Genomic DNA, 21231 nt, shown 5'->3' with positions numbered 1-21231 from the left:
GCATCGTTGTGGCACTGCAGGAGGCCCAGGATGGACATGTCGTCTGAGGAATGGGAGGGGGAGTTGAAATGGTTGGGCCTGGTGTGTGGGGTGGGTGGCTGGGACATGGGAGAGTTCAGGCCCTAAAATTAATGAATTCGATATTGAGTCCAGAGGGCTGCAGGGTCCCTAAGCGGAAAATGAGGTGATGTTCTTCCAGCTTGCCTTGAGCTTCGCTGGAGCACTGCAACAAGCCAGAGAGAGAGATGTCGGCCAGGGAACAGGGTGGAGTGTTAAAGTGGCAGGCAACTAGAAGCTCAGAGTCTTTTCTGCAGGCAGAATGTAGTTGTTCTGCAAAGCGGTCACCCAGTCTACGCTTCGTTTCCCCAATGTAGAGGAGACCACACTGTGAGCAATGAATGCAGTAGACTAGATTCTGGGAAGTGCAAGTGAACTGTTGTTTCACCTGGAAAGTACGTTTGGGCCCTTGGATACTGGGGAGGGAGGAGGTAAACAGGCAGGTGTTGCACCTTCGCCAGTTACAGGGAAAGGTGCTGTAGGGCTGTGGGGAGGTGTTGGGGGTGAAGGAAGTGTGGACCAGGGTGTCCCGGAGGGAACGGTCCCTGCGGAAGGCGGACAAGGGAGGGGAGGGGAATATGCGTCTGGTGGTATCATCTTGCTGGAGGTGGTAGAAATGGCGTCTGATGATCCAAAACTGGACCCGAAATGTTAACTCTGATTCTTCCTTCACAGTTGTTGCCAGACTTGCTGAGCTTTTCCAGCAACTTCTGTTTTTGTTCCAGATTTACAGCATCTGCAATTCTTTCGGTTTTTATTTTGTGTTTCTTTAAATTGTTAATTTTTTTATTCATTCATGGGATGAGAGCATCACTGGCTAGGCAGCATTTATTGTCCATCCCTAATTGCCCAGAGGCAGCTAAGAGTCAACCACATTGCTGTGGGTCTGGAGTCACATGTAGGCCAGACCAGGTTAAAGATGGCAGTTTGCTTCCCGAAAGGACATTAGTGAACCAGATGGGTTTGTCCACAATCGTCAATAGATTCATGGTCATCATCAGACTCTAAATTTCAGACTTTTTTTTAAATTGAATTCAAATTCCACCATCTGCCGTGGTGGGATTCAAACCCAGGTCCCCAGAACGTTATCTGGGTCTCTGGATTAACAGTCCAGCAATAATACCACTAGGCCATCTCAACTACAACCAAACTCTACCATAGAATCAGAATCCCTACAGTGCAGATAGAGACCATTCAGCCCATCAACTCTGCACAGACCCTCCAAAGACATCTCACCCTATCCCCATAACCTGACATTTACCATAGTTAATCCACCTAGCCTGTCCACTGTGGAGCAATTGATCATGGTCAATCCACCTAACCTGCACACATCTTCGGACTGTGGGAGGAAACTGGAGCACCCGGAGGAAATCCATGCAGATCCATGTAAGCTCCATACAGTCACCTGAGGCTGGAATCGAAAGCAGGTCCCTGGCAGCGTTAGGCAACAGTGCTAACCACTGGGCCACATTTGTAATGTTAAAATTGAATAGGAATATATACACTCAGGCAAATTGGGAGCAGGACTAGGCCACTCAGCCCCTCAAATCTGCTCCATCATTCTATAAAATCATGGCTGATCTGATTATAAGCTTAATTCCTTATTCTTATCTACCTTCAATAGACTCCCTCCACCAATTGCTTAGAAAGAAACTCTTGACCTTTGCCTCAAAAATATTCAAAGACATTATTTTCACTGCCCGTTGAGGAAGAGGGCTCCAAAGAATCATCAGCCTCTTAAGAAAACTTGCTCCTTATCCCCGTTTTAACTCGGTGACCCTCTCATTTGAAACAGCGTCTCCTCCCCCCAACCCACCCAGTTGCAGATTTTCCCACAAGAGGAAGCACATGGGATGTATTTAACAGCCTGTTTGTTCTGGCCAATGTCATTCTATACTATCACAGCAATATAAGTTAGCATATAACCCAGAGTGTCTATGCAAGTCTGACATGTTTATATTAGTGTACGTGGCCATTTATTAATAACTTTCCCTCCACATCTACTTTGTCTAGGCCATTGAGGTTCTTCTGCATCAATTGAGTCACCTCTTAGCCTTCTAAAACACCAGGGGATACAAGGCTAGCCTGTTCAATCTTTCCTCATGAGACCATTCCAGATTCATCCTCCATTCCAGATGTTAGTCTAGCCAACATTCTCTGAACTTTCTTTTCCTGTGCAAACAAGATTGGTTGTCTCGCACAGTACATTGTTAATAGTCGTTTCCCAAACTTTTTCCTAATAGTGAAATATAACCAACAAACCACCCAAAAGGGAGCCTGTGCCTTACATAACAACTACTTACTAAGTTCATTCCTCACGATTGATCCCACAGTTGGTGGTAGATGGTTCGTGGCTACTTTCAGGTTAAAACATAAGCACGGCATGCTAGCCAATCATTGGAATGGATTGCAAAAGTATCCCTTTCCTTTGAATTCAACACAATTTATAAACTGGGTGCTCACAGGTCACCCAGCTGTCTGGTGAACTCAGACACAGTGAGTCGGGAACCCAAAGAGCCAGACGATAGATCAACTTTGGGAAAAAAAACACCTCCCTCCAACACATTTACATGTCCCTCAGTTTCCACCACTAATGGATAGCTATCTTTTCTCCAAATAATAAGCAGACAACAAAATCTTACAATTGTGGTGATTTAAAATAACTTCCAATGTTTGGACATACCTTTACCGCTCGAGAGAGAAATTTTAGTCAGTAATAATAATCAAATCTTCTTTACAAAAAAAGGTAGTGTGTACCGTGGAAAGGATTCTCCATAAGGATCGGCACCAGATAAGATAAGAATGCATGGTAGGTCTTCCAGATCCAAGTAGGTTTCAGGTGCCCAATCAGGATCCTCTATCTTTTGCCAAACCTTTCAAAACAAGATATATATATCTCAATCAACTCTTGTTGGCTATTGTGATCGGTACTAGTAAAGATTTCTACAAAAGAACAAACACTTTTAAAATGCATCAACCATGCCAAAAACACCATAGACTTTCACAATGAACAATGTCTGTGATTCTTTTAGATAGCCATTTGTGGTCAGCGACCACTTTTTAACAGCCTGTTTGTTCTGGGCGATGTTGTTCGATATTATAACAGTAATACATCAGCGTATTACCAAATTATATATGCAAGTCTGAGATACTCTCTTAGTGTACATTACCATTGGCTAATGAACTTCCAGATATCTGCCTTCATGTGGTATATGTTACATGCACTAACATATCGGAAATCAGAATAACATCAGTGGGTAAGAGTGGCTTTAAGCTTCGACAGAACCAAATAAAAATAATATGAAGAAACAAAGCGTGTCGAACATTCATAGATTTAATTTGAGGGATCAAGAGAGAACAAATGAAGAAAGCATTAAGGAGAGGCCATTTTTCACACCTCAGGAGTGTTTTTCAGCATATGACATAATTACGAAGTTACTGTTCTAAAGGATGAAGTTGCAATTATGATTTAATGTACAGCGTCCTTTTCTTTATTCATTCATGGGATGAAGGCATCACTGATCAGGCAGCATTTATTGCCCATCCCTAATTGCCCAGAGGGCAGTTAAGAGTCAACCACATTGCTGTGGGTCTAGAGTAACATGTAGGCCAGACCAGGTAAGGATGGCAGTTTCCTTACCTAAAGGTCATTAGTGATCCAGATGGGCTTTTCCTGACAATCAACAATGGTTTCATGGTCATCATTAGACTTCTAATTCTAGATATTTTATTGAATTTAAATTCCACCATCTGCCGTGGTGGGATTCAAACTCAGGTCCCCTGAACATTATCTGGGTCTCTGGATTAAGAGTCCAGCAATAATATCACTAAACCATAGCCTCCTCAGACCATTGCCTGACTAGTTCAAAGCCTTTGACGACGTTCAGGGCAATATTGAACAGAGAGGAGCTGCATATCATTGCTAGGAAGATCAACAATGGTATGACATTCAGAAGAATATTTTGGCAAACCTAAATTAGATCACAACCTTTCAGGAGTGGGCTAATTTGAATTTACAAGGCTTGAGAAATGATTGATATAAGGGAACTATGATGAAAGTTTCTGAGCTAACAAGGATTATGGACTGCACTTTACACTGAGAGCAGGCTCCCTGCAGGCAAGTGTAAATTCTATGGGCCAGCTGACCTCCACTTAGCCTGCTCACTCAACCTTCATTTTTCATGTGACAACCCTTTAGTGAGAGGTGGGACTCCCAGGAAGAAGTGCTGCTTATCAAGCTGCTGGTTGGCAGCTCTGGCAGTGCTAAGCAAGAGTGGTGGCTACTGCTGGTATGTCAAGAAGGTGCCACTCAGTGGTGGGTCTCAACATTCAGCTAAGGCTGGAATCCCGCTGGGGCCAGGGTGTCAGTCTCCAATGAGAGGCGAATGTAGGGAACACCTTGGTCAAGTTGGGGGAAAGCTGGTCATGAGGGCCTAGAAAGGAGGCATCTCCCACTTCACAGGCCTAAAGGCTGGTGGGAGGATGGACTGGCAGTAAGTACACTACTGTTGGCACATTTCCTAATTTATGGGTGATCCGTTTATTTTCCCACCCTCAAACGGCCCAGAAAATTCAGCCCCATCTTTTCAGGCAAAGGATAAACTTAAGAAACTCCCCAAAGCAAAGGAATGGTACACACTAAGTGGGAAAAAGAATGATAACATAGGTTAGGGGACTTACCAATGAGAAATAAACAGAGATAGCCAATAAGAACTGATGTCATCCTGGAATCCAGGGCTGTACTCAAGTAACAGGGATAAAACAATGGGACAGTAGCATGAAGAAATTGAGTAATTTGGGCTGAATCTGACATTTCTTCAGATATGTGCAAGTTTTGTTGAGCTTATTTTGGACAGATTTTCACTGTGAGGCCCAGCGGTCTTTTTCTCTGTCTCTTACGAAATTCACCTTATTAGTTATTGAAGAAACAAAGCCAAAGGACTGCAGCTACTGGAAATCAGAAACAGAAAATTGCTGGGAAAACTCAACAGGTCTGGCAACTTCTGTGGAGAAAAAGCAGGGTTAATGTTTTGAGTCCAGTGACTTCCTTCTTCAGATCAGGACCTGTTAACTCTGTTTTCTCTCCACAAATGCTGTTAGACCTTCTGCGTTTTCTCAGCAATTTCTGTTTTTGTTTCATTAACTACCTACTTTGTCCTTATAGCATCTCTTATTTCCAATTCTATCCCCACTCTACTAATCAAGGTACCCAGAACAATTTGCCACTTCTGTGGTATCCCAGAATGCACTGGCATCCCTGACACCACATCATCTTTAAAAGTTCCTTGTACGCCAGGATATGCACTGCATTCCGGTGATGCCTTGCACGGTTCCTGACATTTACCCTAAACAAGGAAAATTTGGTGTCCCACTTTGCAGGGAAGGGCCTAGGAGCTCTGCTGGATGGGGAAGAACATAGGCAGATTGTCCTCTTTGCTTAGAACCAGCAGAGGAGGCCAGTGCTGCAGATCATGCCAATCTGGTCTGAGGCTGCTAGCCTTGTCAGATCAGTGCAGCCTCAACTATCTGGAGGAATACACAGCAATGTAGGAAGAAGGTCAACAACTTTCTGCACTCTGCTAGAGTAAGTGCCACCCACCTTCTCCCTTGATACCTCACACATGCCCTCTGTGCTGCCTACTCGCTCACTCAGGTCACCTCTGCATTGGCACCAAAAATCCCAGCTGTGCCACCCACTTTCATCTCCCATATGATCTGCCTCCCTCTCTCATTCCAGGAGGAAAACAGTACCCTGTGTGGCAGAAAGATTCAGGACGGTTGGTGAACTGCCTGGCATAGAGCTCCTCACAGTTTATGTGGAGAGGGTCTTGACTCTGGCTGCATGAGTGGCTGACTTAACCAAGTTCAAGCCCCTGGGCTGGGATTGGAAGTTGCCTTTGATTTACTCCTTGACCGAAGCACATCACCATTGACTTGGCCAAGGACTGCTGACGACTAGGCAAGTTTCCTGGCTTTGTGACTGCGCTAAACAGCACAGCAATACAGTAGCACTGGTAGACTGTAGACTGGTAACTCTGGCTGAGGGGGTAAAGTACAAAAAGGCAAAGGTAAGGCAGGGTTGCAGTGAGCATTCAGGAATGCCCAGAGTCAGTGAGTTTTTTTAAATTCATTAACAGGATGAGGGTGTCTCTGGCCAGGCCAGCACTTATTGTCCATCCCAAATTGCCCAGAGGGCAGTTAAGATTCAACCACATTGCTGTGGGTCTGGAGTCACATGTAGACCAGACCAGGTAAGGATGGCAGCTTCCTTCCCTAAAGGCCATTAGTGAACCCAGATGGGTTTTCCCCCAACAATCAACAATGGATTTATGATCATCATTAAATTACTAATTCCAGATATTTATTGAATTCAAGTTCCACCATCCACTGTGGCAGGATTTGAACCCCGGTCCCCAGAACATTATCTGGGTCTCTGGATTAACAATCCAGCAATAACACCACTAGGCCATCGCCTTCCCCTGTGTGCTACCAGAGCAAGTGAGCACAGCCTGGAGACGCAGCCTGGCCAAGTTCATGAGCTGGGTACAGGTCTCTAAATCCACAGTGTCTTTGCTGTAGATTACAACGTTAATTGTAAAGTACTGTCCAAGCTGAAGCACAGAAGTGGACTGTAAGTGGATCAGAAATGTGTCAGAAGGGTTCTTTGAAGCTGGCACATGTCAAATGTCAATGCCTGTAAATGTGTTGGTGGGGGCGATGGTGGCACTCCCATACAGCATACCCTGAGATGCTGACACGCAGTATCTAACATGGAGGTGCTTTGGAGGAAGCAGTAAGCTGAAGGTGCCAAGTACACCCTCAAATTTCCATTTTGAGAATTCTTGACACCTACTTTGCTTGGTGTGCTTGTTAAGATGGGAAGTTGAACGTTAATGAGGCAAGTTGCAGCATTAATAAGCAAATTAATAAGCAATAACAAGCAAAATCTCCCTTAATTGGCACCTTGCCGCTGCTTGGAGAAAAATTCACTCTGCCACATTGCAGATGCATAAAAGGTGCAGCGAGTTGCTTCCAATGTCGAGGTAGGCCTTTCTAGACTTCCCAGCCAAATTGGCCTTCTACCTCACCGTGGCCCATATCATTCATGTATCTTTAATATTCCACCCAGGGGGTTGTGTGGTTTCATTCAAGCCTCAAAAACTCTTATATACGTTTTATTTTAAACTTCAGATAGGACAAAATATCAGACATTTTATATGAACCTTCTACCTGCTTTCTGAAAGGAATGAACAATATTATTTAGTGTGAAGTGAGTGAAGTGAGCCAGGTAATATATGGAAGTTTTTCATAAGTGGTCTGTAGTGAATGTAGCATGAAAAGAAGTCATTCTGTATTAATTGCACCAGGAATTGTTTAATTTTGAAATTCTGAATCTGTGTAAAGCTTATAAATGCAATGATTACAAATGCTATGAGATGCGATAAAACAGAACTTTTAAAAAATATTATTGATGGAATGTTTGCATCTCTGGCAAGTACAGCATTTGTTTTCCATCTCTACCTGCATTCAAAATAGTGATGAGCTATCTTTTAAAATGCTCCTCGCGTATGTAGTGTATGTATATATTTGCACCATGCTGTCAAGTAGGGAATTTCAGGATTTTGACCCAACGATAGTGAACGAATATTGATATTTTTCCAGAGAACGGTGGTGTGTGAACTGGAGGGGAACCTGCACATGTTGCTGTCTGTCAACATGTGCTTTCCTTGCCCTTCAAAGTGATAGAGACTGAATATTCGAGAAGGAGTCTTGAAATGTTGCTGTAGTGCACCTTACACACGTTACACATTGCAGTCACATTGTGCCGGCACTAACAGTAGTGAATTTTTTCTTATAGTGGTGGATTGAATGCTTTTTTCTTATAGTGGTGGATTGAAATCTTTTTTCTTATGTCAACGCTAATCATTCATATGTCGGGTGTAAAGATGATAATATTTAACCCATTGGCTGGAAGCTACAATTGGAACACAGGTAACATTCAGAGTCTGCAATAATCAAAATGGTGAAAGATTGCCCTGTTTGTATAAATCCTGGTTGTTTTCATTGTAGCAATAGTGCTGTAGCTCTATCATTTCATCTTTTCTCTCTCCCTCATGTCATTTGCATTAAACTGGGACTTGGCAAGCAGAAATATTCTTCTAACACTTGGGTAGAATACTTAAAACTGAATCCAAATTGAACTGGGGGACATACAAACTGCGACAAGGGATTCTTTCCCAAGCCAACAACGTTAGGATGCACAGAATCCTCAAGAGACATCTAACAGTTCGGAAAACCTTATGTGATCTTTCAGGAGCAATTAAGCAGAAGAAATCTGCAAAAGAAACAAATCGCTGTCTGAGATGGCAGGACAGGTTACAGAGATTGCACTTTTGGCAGTATTGGAAGGCACAACCCATCAGGACACAATCTCTACATGCTCTGTATTTATTGTGATTATATGCAAACACAGGTTGTGCTGTGGTTATAGCAAATACCTTTCACCATAATCTGTGTTTTGTACAGTCAACTTACTGTGAAACAATGCCCCGTACAAAGCAGAACAAATGTGGTGTTAACCTAGTCTACCTTCAGAACAGTTAAAGACTACATTATCAGATAGAGATTCACTCCGAAACAAAAGGTACTTTTTTGTACCCTGCATACAACCTCATACTGGAAGATATTGGTTAGTGAAAGTCAACATTGTAAAAATTAGCCAACCAGATTACTTTAGAAAGCAAACAGAAGCTAAGTGTAGTCGAGCTGAATTCATATTTTGACAAAAGATCAGAAGGTATTTCCATGGAGACAGAAGATGTCAGATGATTCTGCTTTTCAGTAGTTACATTTAACAACTGTAATTATCACTTCACAGTAGTTACAAGCAAGGGATAATCTTCACTTGTGATACTCTAGATTGATTAGTAGGAATGTCCATACAAGGACAGAAACATATCTGGCAATTGAAGAAGAATAGGAACACCCACAGCAATTGGATTGATATTAGTCCACAGTAGGAGGAGGACACACCCCTATCCACATCAATGGAGCTGAGTTGGAGAAGATCGAGAGTGTCAAGTTCCTCGGAGTGATGATAACCAATAATCTGGCCTGCTCCTCCCACATGGATGCGACGGTCAAGAAGGCCAACAACGCCTCTTCTTCTCAGGAGGCTAAGGAAATTCAGCATGTCCATAAGGATCTGCATCAACTTTTACAGATGCACCATAAAAAGCATTCTATCTGGGGGCATCATGGCTTGGTACGGCCATGTAAGAAACTACAGAAAATTGTGAATACTGTGCAGATCATCACTCAAGCCAACCTCCCATCCATGGACACCATCGCCATCTTTTGTTGCTGTGGAAAAGCAGCTAATATCATCAAAAGCCCCTCCCACCCTACCTTTCCTCTCTTACAATCTCTTCCGTTAGGCAGAAGATACAGAAGCTTAAACACACACACCAACAGATTCAAGAACAGCTTCTTCCCTGCTGTTATTCGACTGCCGAATGGACCTCTCTAATTTCAAATCTGATGCTGATCTTGCTTTTGTGCATCTCCTGTGCAGCTGTAACCTTGTATGCCTCAGTCTGTCTAAACACCCCATGATCTGTATATCCTTGTTTGCTACGATCTGCCTGTACTGCACACAAAACTTTTCACTGCACTAAGGTACATGTGACAACAACAAATCAAATCAAATCAAATCAAATCATTGGCACCAGCAGAACAGTTCAAGAGAAAATGAAATTAGAGTCATTGAGTCATACAGCACGGAAACAGACCCTTTGGTCTAACACGTCTGCGCCAAACAGACATCCGAATCTGACCTAGACCCATTTGCCAGCATTTCACCCATATCCTTCTAAACTCTTCCTATTCATGTACCCATCCAGATGCCTTTTAAATGTTGTAATTGTACCAGCCTCCAACACTTCCTCTGGCAGCTCATTCTATACACCCACCACCCTCTGCACAAAAATGTTACCCTCAGCTCCTTTTTAAATCTTTCCCCTCTCACCTTATTGTTACGCCACTTGGTTGAGAGTCATGTCAAGTAAAACTGATCTCGTTCACAGTTTGACACATGATTTAACACACCATATATTACATTAGGTAAGAAAACGACGGGATATTCTTCAAGAATCCAGATCTTGTTTAAGGTGGAATAATAGCAAGTATAAACCAGTAGTTACCTTCAGTTGTGTCAGAAAGTGCTGGCTAATATTGATTTTAGTGCTTGGAGTTCCAAGGATGATTTCAAATCTGTACTGCAGGCCCAGGCGGTGTCTCACCTGACACAATCTCTCATATGCCAGCGCTGCAAGTGAAATGGAGGGAATCCTGAGCAAAACCATGTAGCCATGGTTGTTTGGACAGTTTCTTGCAGAACTTATAAGACTCTGAATTATTTCTAGAGTTTCCACAGAAGAGTAGTTCTTCATCTGTGAGTGCCCTGCAGTTACCATCATGGCTGCCGAGTAATGCTGAATTAAAATATATGTCCAGATCACAGCACTATGCATCTTGGGAAACCTTAAGCCAGAAATAAGAACGAATGAAAAAAAAACTTCAAAACAAAAAACTCTCAAAGGGATAAGCAACAATCAAAGTTAAAGCTACATTCATCCATAAATTATTGGATTTAACTCATACTCAAGTTACGTTTAATGTTCGGGTTCATGCAGAATTTCAAAGCATTTGATTAATAATTTGCATAGAGCTTTTAAACTGTGTTAGATTTCATTTCTGTCATAGAGACGCTACTTTTATGTTGCTTGTTACAAGATCAAGAAAGGCTATTTTCACAGAATCACAGTTGTTATATCATACTTGGCCCATCATGCCTACACTGGTTTTATTAGCCACTGACAATCTCCAGCCTTTTCCCATATCCTGGCTCACCATTTCTATCCAAAAAAAAATTCCAACTCCCTCTTGAATGTTCAATTGAATCTGCATCCACCATATTTCCAGGCAGTGCAGTCTATACCCGAATGATCTGCTATTTGAAAGAGTTTTTTCTCACATCAACTTTGGTTTGTTTATACATCAATTTAAATTCGCACTCTCTTGGTCTTGTTCCTTTATAAGGGGAAACAGATCCTCCTTTTCTAATCTATCCAGCCCGCTCATGGTTCTAAAAACCTGTATCAAATCTCCTCTCAGCCACTTCTCTCAAGGGATGACGGTCCCAACTTCTTCAATTTAGTGCTACCTCTTGAACAATTTCTTGCTTCACTGATTTTGGAAGTGGATGAAATCAGATTGGATTGTTGGGAATAAATTTTTGAACTGGTTAAAGGATTTCTGAATCATCTGGAACAAAAGCATCACAGTCTCACCCTATCTATTCTGATGTGTACAACTGTACAAATCCATCATGCTCACAAAATATTATGAATACTGGGATTGATGATGAGAGAAAACCAAAGTCAGAGAACATAAGAGAGGAAAGAGAAGAATCAGAAATTAAAAAGGAGAGAAAACAACAGCCAATGTGGTTGCATATTATCTTTCCATAATAACTAAATCATTCAGATGCTGTCTCTTTACTGTTTTGCTTAAGTATGACCATTAGATGGTACAGTAATGTGATCTGTTCTGAGAAAGGGTCACCGGACCCGAAACATTAACTCTGTTTTTTCCTTCACAGATGCTGCCAGAGCTGCTGAGCTTTTCCAGCAACTTCTGCTTTTGTTAAAAAAGGACTCAATGTGATTCACAGTAAAAGGCAATTTGCATGTTAATTCTAGTTGGCCAGATAGGAATTCAACTTTTTTTGTCAGTTATGGTTGAAGCTTGAATAATATTTAAATAAATAGCCAATTAAAAAGGGGACAAAAATGGATTAGAGAAAAAGGCACTGGATGTTGAGGGCAGCCTGGTGACTCAGTAGTTAGCACTGCTGCCTCACAGTGCCAGGGACCCAGGTTCAATTCCACCCTTGGGCGACTGTCTGTGTGGAGTTTACACATTCTCCCTGTATCTGCATGGGTTTCCTCTGGGTGCTCCGGTTTTCTCCCACAGTGTAAAGATGTGCAGGCTAGGTGGATTGGCCATGCTAAATTACCCATAGTGTTCAGGGAGGTGTAGATTAGGTGGGTTACAGGGGGATGGGTCTGGGTGGGATGCTCTGAGGGTTGGTGTGGACTTGTTGGGCCAAAGGGCCTGTTTCTACACTGTAGGGAGTGTATGATAATGTTGGAATTATAATTCCTTGCAATGATTTCATTCAGTTCAAGGGAGCTGGTGGTGACTCAAATATTTTAGCTTTGAGCTAAACAGAGTAACAGCAGTGTGGAGGGCATTTTTAAATAGTTAGTTCATGTGGATTAATATACTCTTGGTTATTTTAATCATTGAGTGAAAAGAAGTTTAAGGATGGGCTTAAAATTATCATGTCATTTGAAGATATTTTACTAGAATCCATTTGCATATTATTGTTCTGATTTCTAAACAAAATTAACACTTTTAATTCCCCTCCCTTAATTTTGCCTATAATTGGCACCATACTTCCAATGAATAATTAAAAGCCACAACTTCTTTTATCAATACCGTTTCTGAAGTGTCTCATTTTCCAAAAATACAAACGGAAACAACATGTCCTGTGAGATTTCTGCCAGTGGGACAGCACATACGGAACACTCCAATGTGACTGTGCTCCGTCTACCACCTCATCATAGTCCATATTGAAAACTCCAATGAAATACAATTGGCCCAAAACATAAACTTGTTTTTTCCACAAATGTTGGCTGAGCAGTTGTGTATTCTATTTCAACCAAAGAGATTTAGGGACGGGCAGTCAAAAGTTTGGAATAAAAATCGGGTGACAGAAAGGCAGGAAGTGTATAACACAATGAATGGAAGCAGAATTGGGTTGTTTTAGCGTTGCTTCACTTATCTAAAATATCAGCCTTGCACTGAAGGTATCACAGACCTGCAGCTCTCTCGGTGCTAGCTTTTCTTTATCAAAACAGTTCCATTCGACTGATCTCACTTCTAGCATTAAAGCTTGTCATGTCGTTTCTACACCAATCACCTACCTTTCCTCCACTGCAGTAACCATTGCTTCAAAAGAACTGTCATATCTCAACAATGGAAGTTTGTGCCCAGAGTGGGTGGAGTCAATGAAGTCTGAGAGTCCAAAGTACTTATTGTTTTCATGGTACAAGTTCACTCCCTAATGAGATGTAAAGAACAGGATAAAGGAGAGAAATGTCAATCAAATATAATGTATTCCCCAAATGATTAAACACAGCACTCAACACTTAGATGTAAAAATTAACCTTTGGATTTGTAATCCCCACCATCCTGGTCATGAATTTGTATGTAAGGGGAAGCAAGTAGAGTGGGAAACCTCTATCCTGCTTCCCAACTGCACCCAACTAAATGGAGAGCAGGAACACTTATGGATGGTCTCTTTGCCAGAACCTAATTGAGTCTCTTAAGTAAGCAGCTGATGCCCTTTAAGTGGTGTGTCCCACTAAATCTGGTATTCAACCAGCAGTGGGTGGAGAAGTCGCCTCGCAGAAAGCCTACAAAACAATTCTGAAGAAGGGTCTAGGCCTGAAACGTCAGCTTTCCTGCTCCTCTGATGCTGCTTGGCCTGCTGTGTTCATCCAGCTCTACACCTTGTTAAAACAATTCTGAGCTCGGCTTCTGATTGGAGACAGGGAGGATGGGGTAGGTGTGCAGTTGTGGGGGTGGGGTGGGGTGGCGGATGCAGTGTTCCTTCATTAAAATGCACGTAGCTCCTAAGCCAATCCTAACTCTTTCTTCAAAAACCTTTGAAATTGGATTTAGATTTTTAAAGGTTTACACAAATAATGAATATGGTACAAGAGAAGGTGATCATGTATTTTACATCAGACAATTTTAAATATGTGCTAATGGCATCACATAGTATCAATAGTAAAACAATTTTCCAATTGAGCGATAGCTAATAAAAAAGCAATTGTTTATAACAAAGCAAGTATTACAAAGACCCTTTTCCCAAAGAAGAAGTATCAGTTCAAAATTTTTTCCTACTTCAGACAGCAATTATTTATCTACAAGAGATTAATTCCTCAAAAAACTGTTATGTTGATTTTTTTCTTACAATGGACTGCTCCACACACAAGCACACAATATAAAGCTACAATGGAGTGTAGTTTCAGATGTGAAGTGAAGAGAAAATTACATTTGTAAGCAAATGTTATCAGAAGAGGGTAGGTTTGAGAAGCATAATATTTTGACTTGGAACTCATTGTCCCATTAAGAAAAAGAAAATTGTACAAAAATGTTATTTACAATTTTTAAAATTAATTATCCATGGGATGTGGGTGTTGCTGACTGGGTCAGCATTTACTGCCCATCCCTAGTTGCCCAATGACAAGTTGGTGGAGAGCTACCTTCTTGAGCTGCTGCAGTACGTTTGTTGCAGGTCGACCCACAATGCCATTACGGATAGAATTCCAGGATTTTGACCCAGCAACACTGAAGTAACGGCAATACGTTTCCAAGTCAGGATGGTGAGTGGGTTGGACACAACTGGAGATTGGTGGTATCTGCTGCTCTTACCTTTCCAGGTGGTACAGGTCGTAGGTTTGGAAAGCGCTGTTGAAGGACCTTTGGTGAATTTCTGCAGTGCATCTTGTAGATGGTACACACTTCTGCTGCTGAGTATCAGTGGTGGGAAGAGTGAATTATTTGAGGATGTGGTGCCAATCAAGCAAGCTGCTTTGTCCTGGATAGTGTCAAAACTTCTTAGGTATTGTTGAAGCTGCACTCATCCAGGCAAGTAAGGAACATTTCATCATACGCCTGACACGTGTCTTGTCAATAGCAGACAGGTTTTGGGGGGACTAGAGCTAAGTTACTCATTGCAGGATTCCTAGCCTTTTAACTACTCTTGTAGCTATAGTATTCGTGTGGCTAATTCAATTTAGTTTGTGGTCAATGGTAGTCACTAGGATGTTGATAATGGAAATATATTGCATGTCAAGGGGCTATGATAAGATTCTCTTATTGGAGATGGTCATTGCCTGGTACTTGTGTAGTGCTAATTTATTTGCTGCTTGTCAGTCCAGGCCTGGATATTGCCCAGGTCTTGCTGCATTCAAACATGGGCTTCTTCAGTATCAGATGAGTTGAGGAATAACTATGATGACATAAATCATGCTACACGTGGCCACAATCCACAATTATCTTCACAATGCATTCTGGACCAGGGTCAATCCTTCAAGTGCCCACATTCCCCTTAGGACAGAGGGAATACAGTGTCTACTTGTAGAAGAGAGATTGATTGCTTACGTTTTCAGTTCAGTAACCAGTGTGCAGGCAGGGATCCTGAAGAGTCCAAAATAGAGTGAAGTGGAGAGATCGAAGCAATTATACAGGTTTATAAAATCCTGAGGGGCATGGACAGGGTGAATAGCTAAGGTCTTTTGCCCAGGATGGGGGAGTCCAAAACTACAGTCCATAGGTTTAAGGTAAGATGGGAAAGATTTAAAAAGGACCTGAGGGGTAACTTTTTCACGCAGAGGGTGGTACGTGTATGGAATGAGCTGCCAAGGAAGTGGCGGAGTCTGTTACAGTTGCAACATTTAAAAGGCATCTGGATCGGTGTTTGAATAGGAAGGGTTTAGAGGGATATGGCGCAAATGCTGGCAAATGGGACTAGGTCAGATTGAGATGTCTGGTTGATGCAGACGAGTTGGACCGAGGGGTCTGTTTCCATGCTGTATAACTCTATGACTTTGTGATACTCACCATTATTGTCGGTTATTCTTTTGCCACCACTTTCAAAAAGCTATTACTTTGTTAGAATTTGAATTTTGAGAACAAACAGCACATTTTAATCATTTTAACCATTTACATTCCCCCAATTAAGTGATTAATCATCACAAGTTTGCATTTCCTGGCTATCCCATTGTACGGGGAACAAACATGCCCAGTCATGGTTTCATCCACACTTTTCAAAAATGCCGATTAAATGACAATATGAATGAAAAGCATTGGCTGATCTTTCCCTCTCCAGCCCCAGGTCATATTTTCAGCAGATCAATAAATTTGGATCAATAAATGTAGGAAGGAGTAACCAAACATTTTCTTTTTCCAATTGTTTTATTGATCCTTAAGCCTAAGAATTTTAAGGATCAGCAGAAAGGATGCCAGTTCCATCATACACTATCACTCCATTGTAGCAACACTGAATTGTTAAACATTAAGAATACATCAGTAAAATTTACACTGTTGCAGGATGACGGCCAATGGATCTCATTATAGGGGCTGATGTAGGTCTGCTGTGTTTGAAGAGCAAAGGGGAAAGATGTAACTTGGAGTGTTAACACATTCAGTGCTTCTTTCATTTCTTTGCAGTTCACGATTCTATCAGCCAGGCCCAGAAACGGTTCACTTTGTGAAAATGTTCCCCCGCTGGAATCAAAACAAGAATACAACACCGAGAGCTAATGAGATCATTCAGGAAATATACAAACACAGGCACACATAGTTGTACTACAAAATGTCACTTAATACAAACAATTGCAGAGAAGTTAGAAAGAGCAAAACATAAATGTCTCATCGCTTAAAGTTTTAAGGACAGTAGAAATAAATGAAACCACTATGCATAATAAGTTAAAAGTTAATTTAGTGCTCAAGTGCTACATGCTTTGTATCTGTGTTGACTGTACACTCAACGTGAGAAATTGATTTATCTTTCATTAAAACCAAACAGTTGTATGGTATCAGGAGGCTGTAGAAAGACAAAACCTTCTCTGAGATGGATTGCTAGTAAAGTTACTGCATCAACACATTGCACAACCATTAATCAAACTTCACCAAAAATAGAAGCCAATTCAATCAGGGAATGGCTGAATGATCCCTGGCAGCTGAAAGCCAGGAATTTTCCTCTCTTGTTGGCAAATGTCAGCAATGTGACCTTACTCATTCTAATACCAACATACAAGCAGAATGATAAAGGAATTCACTACACCCAAACATTACCAGATTAATTATAGAATGTTTGTTGTCAATTTTGCTCAGCCAATATTATTCCACTATGGAGCTAACACCTCACAGTTGCATGAGCTTGAACATTTGAGAACTTTGAACTTACTTTGTGAATTCTTGGAAAGGACATTTAGCGAACTCTTCAATATACAAGATTACGACTTAACAGAAAAAGGCCACTGTGTTGCTGATATAAACCATCAAGTGACAAGCAAAAGAAACTTCAAAAATTGGTGAACTTGATAAAAGAAAGATCACACTAACTTTGATCTGCAAAAGTCATTACTCTGTCTTTCACATGTTCTTTCTAAGGGGGCTGATGTTAGTGGTGTCCAGTTACTGAGGGGGACATCCTCCATAATTTAACTGTGTAGAAACAGCAAGTAGGCCACAGGCCAGTTTTCACAGAGTTTGGCTTTGTCACAGTCTCAAAGTACGAAACTCAGGAATTTCATGTGTGAAGGAAGTCTTTGTTTTACGAACTGACCTCTTTCTAAAATCAAGTTTGGCATGGGGAAGAAATTTTAAATAAATTTGTTCTTTCTTTTGCAGTTTGAGACAGAAACGAACAAGCTGACTACGCTGTTAGTGGCAGGTGCAGAGTGAATTCGGTGAACTGGTTACCTGGTCAGGTGATGGCTACCTCAGGTCTTTGGAATTGTTACTTGTGTAAAAACAAGAGGCATTTTTGCAAATGCATGGAACCCCAACTATCACTGAAGTCTGCTCGACTAAGTATTTAGCATGAGATTGTAGTGAGTGATGGAAATTTCTTTTATTCATTCATGAGATGTGGGCAACGCCGGCTGGGCCAGCACTTCTTGTACAACTCTAGTTGCCCTTGAGAAGGCGGTGGTGAGTTGCCTTCTTCAACCATTGAACTCCATATGCTGTAGGCAGATCCATAATACCATTCGAGAGGGAATTCCAGGATTTTGACCCAGCAACAATGAAGGAATGGTAATATATTTCCAAATCTGGATGGTGATTGCCTTGGAAGGGAACTTGTCATTCCATATGGAAATGGACATAGGTTTGGAAGGTGCTTTCTAAGGATCTTTGGTGAATTTCTTGTCATAAAGTCATAGACTCATACAGCACAGAAATAGGCCCTTCGGCCCAATTTGTCCATGCTGACTAAATTTCCTAAACTGAAGTAGTCCTATTTTCCTGTGTTTGACCTATATTCCACTAAACCTTTCCTGTCCATGGATCTGTCCAAATATCTTTTACATGTTGTAACTTTACCTGCATTTACCACTTCCTGTGGCAGTTCATTCCACACACAAACCACCCTGTGCGTGAAAAGTTGCCCCTCAGGTCCCTTTTAAATCTTTCCCCTCTTACCTTAAACATCTGCCCTCTAGTTTTGATTCCCCTACCCTGGGGAAAAGATTTTGGTTATTCCCCTTACCTATGAACTGCTTAATTTTTATAAGCCTCTAGAATGTATCCCCTCAACCATCTACACTCCAGGAAAAGAAAGTCCTAGTCCATCCAGCTTCTCCCCATAATTCAAACTATCCAGTCTCAGTAACATCTTTGTAAATCTTTTCTGCACCCTTTCCAGAGCGACCAGAATTGTACGTAGTACTCCAAATGTGGCCTTACCACCATCTTGTACAGCTGTAACAAGGAATCCCAACTCCTGTTCTCAATGCTCTGACTGATGAAGGCAAGCATGCCAAATGCCTTCTTTGCCACCCTGTGTAACTCTGACACCACTGAAAGAACTATGTATTGCAACCCCTAGGTCTCTGTTTGACAACATTTTCTCGTGCCCTATCATTAACTGTGTAAGTCCTGCCCTGGTTTGTTTTACCGAAATGCAACATCTCACATTTACCCAAACTAAACTCCATTTGCCATTCCTCGGCCCACTGGATCAACATCCCATTGTACTTAGATAACCTTCTTGACGGTCTACTTGACCATCAGTTTTGGTGTCATCTGCAAACTTACTAACTATACTTCCAATATTCACATCCAAATCATTAATATAAATGACAACCAACAGCAGACCCAACACACCAGTAACCACAGGCCTCCAGTCTGAATAACAACCCTCTATCATCACCCTCTGTCTCCTAACATGAAACCAATTTAGATTAACAGGTAGTACACACTGCTGCTACCTAGCGTCGATGGTGGAGGGAGCAAGTGGTTATCAGTGTTGTGTGATACATGTCAACTGCTTTGTCCCGGATGGAGTCAAGCTTCTTCAGTGTTGAGGGAGCTGTACTCATCCAGGTATGCGGGGACTATTCCATCACACTCCTGACTTCTGTCCTGTAGATGACGGACAGGCTTAGGGGAGTCACAAGGTGAGTTACTTGGTGCAGTATTCCTAGCCTCTGACCTGCCATTGTATTTCCATGACTAGTCCAGTTCAGTTTCTGGTCATCACTGATAGTGTAAGAATGAGGAGTCCTGGTCTGATCATTCCCATGTCAAGGAGCAGTTCACAAAAAGGAGCGAGAAACAGCAAGGCTTCAGAATGGAGGTCGAGGGGGATTCATTAGGTTTGCAGGTACATAATTGGTTCTTGATTTTCACAGTATTCCTTCTCTAAATTGAGGCAGTTGCTTAAACAAGATCCAGGAGATACAAGCACTGTTTATAACTAGATATACTACCTAATAAATCTACAGATAACCATTGAGTGATATTTCAAATCTTGAAACCCTGTTACACAAAAAACAAAGGTGATGCCGAGTCGGAGATGGGTTACAACTATAGAGCAGCGATGGTTTCCAAAGTAACTGTATCTGCACTAAATGTCTGCAGTTCAAGAAGAAAGAATTTGGGCCCAGATGAAATGATTTGATGGATTCCAAACTTTGGACACTGAAACATCAGAGCAGAAGAAATTGTCCTACACACTATGTCCCAGCAGGCAGTCACACCCCTACAGTTAAGTACTTCAGATATGGTCGTGATCAGAGACAAGACAGTTTGAGTGTGAGTGTGATTGGGACAGCTATGGGGACCCAGGAAGTTGCACTGGAAGAGCCTTAGTCCATGCATGTGTCCAACAGATTTAAGGTTCTTTCGGCCTATGCAGAATGGAGCAGGGTCTGTATAGAGGATGAGAAAACTGACTATAGCACTATCGTACAGGTGGCCATTCGAACTCTGTAGCAAACAGAAATGCAGCAGTAGCAGTGGTGGACTGTGTGGTTGGGGGACAGAAACTGTTCTCTGTAGCCGTGAGCGTGAGTCTCAAAGGCCATGCAGCTTGCCCGATGCCAGGGATGCCAGCCTGGACTGGTTAGAAATCTGGAGTAGGAGGTGAAGAATCCAGTTCTTATAGCCCATGTGGCTACCAACAAGAAAGATAAGATTAAGAATTAAGAGGGAGTATGAATAGCTTGTGGATAAGTTAAAAAGTAGAACCACAAAATAACTGGGGCAGCGTGGTGGCTCAGTGGTTAGCACTGCTGCCTCACAGCGCTAGGGACCCGGGTTCGATTCCAGCCTCAGGTGACTGTGTGGAGTTTGCACATTCTTCCCGTGTCTGCGTGGGTTTCTTCCGGGTGCTCTGGTTTCCTCTCACAGTCCAAAGATATGCAGGTTAGGTGGATTGGCCATGGAAAATTGCCTGTAGTGTTCAGGGGTGTGTAGCTTAGGTGGGTTATAGGGGGATGGGTCTGGGAGGGATGATCCAAGGGTCAGTGTGGACGTGTTGGGCCGAAGGGCCTGTTTCCATACTGGAGGGATTCTATGAAATAATCCACAGATTTCTAACTGACCAATCTGCAAACTGACAAAAGGTAAACATTGTGGCTGGAAGATTGTTCTGGGAGATTTGGGTGTCAGCTCATGAGGTCCTGGCAGAGTACTCAGTGACAAAAAGGGGGTATTTCACTGGGATAGGTTTCACTAGAACTGCACTGGGACCAGGGTGTCCCAGTTAAACAAGTAATGGAGTCTGTAGAGAAAAAGTTTACAAATGTACAGGGAGGTGGTTCATATCAGGGGAGATTTAGAAAGTTATGAGAAGGGACAAGGAAACATTGCAGATTAGCATTATGGATAATGATAACTGGAGTGTGACAGCAAGGAACGGAACTTGGAAACATAAAAGAGTGCACTGGTTAGCAGGGTCATACTAGGGAAAATGACAGAAGAGTATGGGAGAGTTCTGTTCACAAAAGAAAACATCAAAATAGG

The 21231-nt window shown here is 42.0% G+C and overlaps 1 protein-coding gene across 1 annotated transcript in view; it reads right to left on the bottom strand.

Annotated features, from left to right (window-relative positions):
- Positions 1-21231, bottom strand: part of greb1 (growth regulating estrogen receptor binding 1) — a 186083-nt gene that overhangs the window by 56766 nt on the left and 108086 nt on the right. Inside the window, exons 17-20 of the mRNA XM_048597113.1 lie at positions 16296-16482; positions 13110-13246; positions 10260-10599; positions 2815-2930 (exon numbers count right to left, since the gene is read on the bottom strand). Of these exons, the coding sequence (XP_048453070.1) occupies positions 2815-2930; positions 10260-10599; positions 13110-13246; positions 16296-16482 (780 nt within the window). The remainder of the gene's footprint in view (positions 1-2814; positions 2931-10259; positions 10600-13109; positions 13247-16295; positions 16483-21231) is intronic.

The sequence above is a fragment of the Rhincodon typus genome, chromosome 5 (genome assembly GCF_021869965.1).
Source record: "Rhincodon typus isolate 14 chromosome 5, sRhiTyp1.1, whole genome shotgun sequence".
Taxonomy (NCBI): Eukaryota; Metazoa; Chordata; class Chondrichthyes; order Orectolobiformes; family Rhincodontidae; genus Rhincodon; species Rhincodon typus.
This window is presented reverse-complemented; position numbering and strand designations above follow the sequence as displayed.